Below are 7,130 nucleotides of genomic sequence, written 5' to 3' on the forward strand. Positions count from 1 at the left end.
AAGAAGAGAAGAAAGATGGATATTAGCAATGCCATTTTCTAACTGCCAGGGCACTTTGCTAAATTATGGCACTTCGATAAAGTATGCATAAATGCTATATGCATAAATGCCCCCGCATAAATGCCTCCCCTTAACTAAGTCTCAATATATAGGGACGTATCTGCTTAGATCTGCACAGATTTAACTCATTAACAATCAATCACTAGCTTAAAAGACAACAGGAGACCATAAAGTGCAGGGAAAAAAAAAAAAAACTAGTAAACTCGGCATGGATCATAAACTCTTAAAGTAAGTGTGATGACCTTTAAGTATCATGGAATAAAAAAGCTAGAGGAGTGAAAAAATATATACCAGAAATTGATAGGCTGCAGAGCATTGCATGGAGATATAATGCAGTTTTCAGGACAGATCACACAAGCAGTGAAAAATATATACCTGTAAGAAGAGAAGAAAGATGGATATTAGCAATGCCATTTTCTAACTGCCAGGGCACTTTGCTAAATTATGGCACTTCGATAAAGTATGCATAAATGCTATATGCATAAATGCCCCCGCATAAATGCCTCCCCTTAACTAAGTCTCAATATATAGGGACGTATCTGCTTAGATCTGCACAGATTTAACTCATTAACAATCAATCACTAGCTTAAAAGACAACAGGAGACCATAAAGTGCAGGGAAAAAAAAAAAAAACTAGTAAACTCGGCATGGATCATAAACTCTTAAAGTAAGTGTGATGACCTTTAAGTATCATGGAATAAAAAAGCTAGAGGAGTGAAAAAATATATACCAGAAATTGATAGGCTGCAGAGCATTGCATGGAGATATAATGCAGTTTTCAGGACAGATCACACAAGCAGTGAAAAATATATACCTGTAAGAAGAGAAGAAAGATGGATATTAGCAATGCCATTTTCTAACTGCCAGGGCACTTTGCTAAATTATGGCACTTCGATAAAGTATGCATAAATGCTATATGCATAAATGCCCCCGCATAAATGCCTCCCCTTAACTAAGTCTCAATATATAGGGACGTATCTGCTTAGATCTGCACAGATTTAACTCATTAACAATCAATCACTAGCTTAAAAGACAACAGGAGACCATAAAGTGCAGGGAAAAAAAAAAAAAACTAGTAAACTCGGCATGGATCATAAACTCTTAAAGTAAGTGTGATGACCTTTAAGTATCATGGAATAAAAAAGCTAGAGGAGTGAAAAAATATATACCAGAAATTGATAGGCTGCAGAGCATTGCATGGAGATATAATGCAGTTTTCAGGACAGATCACACAAGCAGTGAAAAATATATACCTGTAAGAAGAGAAGAAAGATGGATATTAGCAATGCCATTTTCTAACTGCCAGGGCACTTTGCTAAATTATGGCACTTCGATAAAGTATGCATAAATGCTATATGCATAAATGCCCCCGCATAAATGCCTCCCCTTAACTAAGTCTCAATATATAGGGACGTATCTGCTTAGATCTGCACAGATTTAACTCATTAACAATCAATCACTAGCTTAAAAGACAACAGGAGACCATAAAGTGCAGGGAAAAAAAAAAAAAACTAGTAAACTCGGCATGGATCATAAACTCTTAAAGTAAGTGTGATGACCTTTAAGTATCATGGAATAAAAAAGCTAGAGGAGTGAAAAAATATATACCAGAAATTGATAGGCTGCAGAGCATTGCATGGAGATATAATGCAGTTTTCAGGACAGATCACACAAGCAGTGAAAAATATATACCTGTAAGAAGAGAAGAAAGATGGATATTAGCAATGCCATTTTCTAACTGCCAGGGCACTTTGCTAAATTATGGCACTTCGATAAAGTATGCATAAATGCTATATGCATAAATGCCCCCGCATAAATGCCTCCCCTTAACTAAGTCTCAATATATAGGGACGTATCTGCTTAGATCTGCACAGATTTAACTCATTAACAATCAATCACTAGCTTAAAAGACAACAGGAGACCATAAAGTGCAGGGAAAAAAAAAAAAAACTAGTAAACTCGGCATGGATCATAAACTCTTAAAGTAAGTGTGATGACCTTTAAGTATCATGGAATAAAAAAGCTAGAGGAGTGAAAAAATATATACCAGAAATTGATAGGCTGCAGAGCATTGCATGGAGATATAATGCAGTTTTCAGGACAGATCACACAAGCAGTGAAAAATATATACCTGTAAGAAGAGAAGAAAGATGGATATTAGCAATGCCATTTTCTAACTGCCAGGGCACTTTGCTAAATTATGGCACTTCGATAAAGTATGCATAAATGCTATATGCATAAATGCCCCCGCATAAATGCCTCCCCTTAACTAAGTCTCAATATATAGGGACGTATCTGCTTAGATCTGCACAGATTTAACTCATTAACAATCAATCACTAGCTTAAAAGACAACAGGAGACCATAAAGTGCAGGGAAAAAAAAAAAAAACTAGTAAACTCGGCATGGATCATAAACTCTTAAAGTAAGTGTGATGACCTTTAAGTATCATGGAATAAAAAAGCTAGAGGAGTGAAAAAATATATACCAGAAATTGATAGGCTGCAGAGCATTGCATGGAGATATAATGCAGTTTTCAGGACAGATCACACAAGCAGTGAAAAATATATACCTGTAAGAAGAGAAGAAAGATGGATATTAGCAATGCCATTTTCTAACTGCCAGGGCACTTTGCTAAATTATGGCACTTCGATAAAGTATGCATAAATGCTATATGCATAAATGCCCCCGCATAAATGCCTCCCCTTAACTAAGTCTCAATATATAGGGACGTATCTGCTTAGATCTGCACAGATTTAACTCATTAACAATCAATCACTAGCTTAAAAGACAACAGGAGACCATAAAGTGCAGGGAAAAAAAAAAAAAACTAGTAAACTCGGCATGGATCATAAACTCTTAAAGTAAGTGTGATGACCTTTAAGTATCATGGAATAAAAAAGCTAGAGGAGTGAAAAAATATATACCAGAAATTGATAGGCTGCAGAGCATTGCATGGAGATATAATGCAGTTTTCAGGACAGATCACACAAGCAGTGAAAAATATATACCTGTAAGAAGAGAAGAAAGATGGATATTAGCAATGCCATTTTCTAACTGCCAGGGCACTTTGCTAAATTATGGCACTTCGATAAAGTATGCATAAATGCTATATGCATAAATGCCCCCGCATAAATGCCTCCCCTTAACTAAGTCTCAATATATAGGGACGTATCTGCTTAGATCTGCACAGATTTAACTCATTAACAATCAATCACTAGCTTAAAAGACAACAGGAGACCATAAAGTGCAGGGAAAAAAAAAAAAAACTAGTAAACTCGGCATGGATCATAAACTCTTAAAGTAAGTGTGATGACCTTTAAGTATCATGGAATAAAAAAGCTAGAGGAGTGAAAAAATATATACCAGAAATTGATAGGCTGCAGAGCATTGCATGGAGATATAATGCAGTTTTCAGGACAGATCACACAAGCAGTGAAAAATATATACCAGAAATTGATAGGCTGCAGAGCATTGCATGGAGATATAATGCAGTTTTCAGGACAGATCACACAAGCAGTGAAAAATATATACCAGAAATTGATAGGCTGCAGAGCATTGCATGGAGATATAATGCAGTTTTCAGGACAGATCACACAAGCAGTGAAAAATATATACCAGAAATTGATAGGCTGCAGAGCATTGCATGGAGATATAATGCAGTTTTCAGGACAGATCACACAAGCAGTGAAAAATATATACCTGTAGTAGGTGTAATAATAGTAATATTAGCAAATATCTCAATTAGAAATGTAGTATATTTTTTTTGATTTGCTATCTTTCTTACCTCATGTGCAGGCATCGCAGGACCTTGGGTATCCATGGTTACGTCCACTGATAAAGTCACAGTTAGTTAGCTAGTCGTAACCATGGATACCCAAGGTCCTGCGATGCTTGCACATGAGGTAAGAAAGATAGCAAATCAAAAATACTATACTACGTTTCTAATTGGAGATATTTGCTAATATTATTATTATTATTATTACACCTACTACATATTGGGATAGGATCTTTGAGAGGGCAATACCCCTTTAAGAATGTCATTTTTCCTGTTTTTTCCCAACCCCTCCCCCAAAAAATGATTTATCATTCTTCGATATTTTACATGTAACCTAAAATGTTGCCAATAAAAAATCCAATTTGTCCCCAAAGAACAAGCCATAGGAAACTGATGGAATGATTGTGAGTACGGAATGAGATTATACAGGGTTTGTTTGAACTCTTTTACCACGGAGACACGATACCTGTCATCTGAAAGCTGCATCTGCATAATCTGCCATGACATCTGCCAGGATCCACTAAGGGAAAAAAGTGGCAGAGGAAATGTAGCTGCATCGTTGTACAGTCCCTGTCCCAATGACAATCACTTTAAATGTACCTGAACGTTCCTGTAATCATGTATACATCTACATTAAAGAGTATATTTCAGTAAGATTAACAGGCTTCCCCCAAAACCGCATTTATAGGTATGTAGATCATGAAAATGTAAATCCATAAGCTTCTTTATATTTTCTATCTGTTGCTGCATTCCTGAGAAATAATGCCTTATTTTCGTATGCATAAAAAATGCTTAAGTGCTGATTTCCTTAGTTGGCACTTGATGTCTCATAAACAGTAAGCTATCAATCAAGCTAAAGAGGCTAATGCTACGAGGGGAAACCAGGGGGCTTAAGTGCTCTTTCACAACAATAGCACTTAGTGCCTAATTTTAATATGAATGAAAACTGCAATTTTTTGGGTAATACTGCAACAGATTGAAATGTAAAACCATTGACACATTTCATATCTTCTAAGACCTGCATGCCATTATATCCCAGTATCCCAGTATTGGATGCTTAAGGATAATGCATCTGATACTGATACCTTTCAGGTCTTAATTTGCTTCACTACAGTGGTCTTGGAAAACCCTTGGTTTGTTTGTTTTTTTCCTTGATTTTGCTTGAAGGGGTTGACCACTACTTGGACAACTCCTTTTCAATCACCAAGTCCCCCACTAGTAAAATAATAATTACAGCGCCTTTCCAGTGGTGTCGGCACTGGCTCTCCGAGGGCCCTGCAGCCAATCAGCGGCTGCTTCACTCTCTCCTCCTTCGGACGTTACTGACATCCGGTGGAAGTCATAGTTGTGGATGGTCTCACTTGCTCTTCATGTTTGATTTATCCAAAGGAGGGGAAAGTGCAGCGGCCGCTGACTGGTTGCAGGGCCCTGGGAGAGCCAGTGCCGACACCACTGATACGGCCCCTGGAGGGGAGTATAGCTGTTATTTTATAAGGAACATGGTGATTAAGAAGAAGTTGTCCGCGTAGTGGACATCCCCTTTAATTCTGTGCTGTGCTCACAGTATGATGTACCTACTTTGTTGTGTTGTATACTTTTATGATACAGGTGATGCATTTGTTTTGTTCTTCTTTTTTCTGCTTAGTTTGCTCCCTGAATCCCCAAGATGGCTGTACTCGCGCGGTCACACGGTGGAAGCAGAGGCCGTATTACACCGTATAGCTTGTGCTAATGGCAAGGAAATTCCTTCAGTGAAATTAAGAGCCTGCAACGCGACTCCAGGATCGGGTGACCCGGCACACAGCATCTTTGGTTTGGTGAGACACGGCGCGCTTCTCTGGAGGACAGTCATCTTGATGTATATCTGGTAGGTTGAACATTATTTTGTGCTTTAAACTGCGTTTTCAGATGAAGCCTTTGTTCTGTTTAATGAATTTCAATAACTTTTTGTCTCATCTTGCAGGATTTACACTAGGTTAACTTCTTAGCCGGCATGTCTAATGGGCATAAAAGCTTCATGTCAAACAGAAGGATCAGTGTGCGCCTGCACCGAGCCTTGCCCGCTTCTCTAGCTCGGCAATTTTTGTGAATTTTCTGCCTCCTGACTTTGTTCACAAATTAGGTTTTTTTTTTCTCTCCTTCTCTAAAAGCGTTTAATTGTTCTGGCAAGAAAAAAATGAACTGATTTACTATTACAGGAGGCTGAGGCGTACGTCTTCAATGATGCAGATCATCTTACTTCACTAAAGCCATTTACCGGTACACGCTATCAATGTAATTGTTTCTTTTTCTTGTTTAATTTGAAGCCAAAAAAAAAAGTAATTTCTTAATTTGAGAAAACTCAGAAAAAAAAGCAGATGCCGATATTTCTCATTTGTGCCTCGTAAAATATGCTATCGGTATTGGATCGCTTCTCCGTGAGTTATAGACGCGGAGCCGGTGATGTATCGAGGCTATTTTACATCTTGCGTTCATTGCGGTTAATTATTACTATGACAATACTGGATAATTTGGCGTAATAAGGGCAGGTTAATTGGATTTTTAACCCCTTAAGCACAGCAGAAGATGTAGCTACCGCAGCAGACGCGTGCCTGGAGGACAAGGATGGTATTTAAGGGTCAATAAAATGAAAGGCAGGTATTTAATTTTGTAGAAGCTATTATCTTTGTACTTGTTTTTTTTCCCCTCCTGCATTAAGTAGGGCGTTTTATTAATGGCTCTTATCGCTAGTTGTTGACAATGTGTAATGAGAGTGCTAGATACTCCCTTTCCTCTCTTTTATATCCTAAGCTTAGATTATAGCTGTGAATTATGTTGTATTGTTTAACTGATACCTAAAGCCTTCGGAGCTGTTCGCTATGAGATCATGTTGAGAGAAGGAACATAAACCGTAAATGATTACAACTCAGGGAAGATATAATATAGTCTGTAACAGAGTAACAAACTCTTAGCAATTCTATTCATGAGGACACAATGACCGGCTAGGTTGTATAACTATATCAGGGGGATTCGATGTGACTGGGATGCTAAGTATCCTATCTGTGCACGAGAAGAGCAAATTAAATGGCCGTTTAAGAGAATACACTTTTATGTGAAGGAGCAATCTCATAGATGCAGATCTATATGAAGAAATAATTGACAGAAGGGTTTAATGCCTTGCCCCGTCTACTTTTTATAAATTGGAAAGCTATTACAGGAGGCCCTTATAGATTGAGGTCACGGATTTGTAGCACTTCGGATTACTGATTATAATTCATTTTATAAGGGTCGGCCACTTTATGTACAATGTGTACC

At 37.7% G+C, this 7,130-nt stretch overlaps 1 protein-coding gene across 2 annotated transcripts in view; it reads left to right on the forward strand.

The window, feature by feature from the left end:
- LOC141273561 (solute carrier family 22 member 15-like) overlaps positions 1–7,130 on the forward strand; it is a 270,371-nt gene that overhangs the window by 56,869 nt on the left and 206,372 nt on the right. For both annotated transcript variants that reach the window (XM_073685577.1, XM_073685576.1), the window contains exon 6: positions 5,482–5,703. In XM_073685577.1, coding sequence (XP_073541678.1) covers positions 5,482–5,703 — 222 coding nt within the window. The remainder of the gene's footprint in view (positions 1–5,481; positions 5,704–7,130) is intronic.

This window comes from Phyllobates terribilis, unplaced genomic scaffold (assembly GCF_046119375.1).
Source record: "Phyllobates terribilis strain yellow unplaced genomic scaffold, ASM4611937v1 Scaffold_5__5_contigs__length_657084704, whole genome shotgun sequence".
Lineage (NCBI taxonomy): Eukaryota > Metazoa > Chordata > Amphibia > Anura > Dendrobatidae > Phyllobates > Phyllobates terribilis.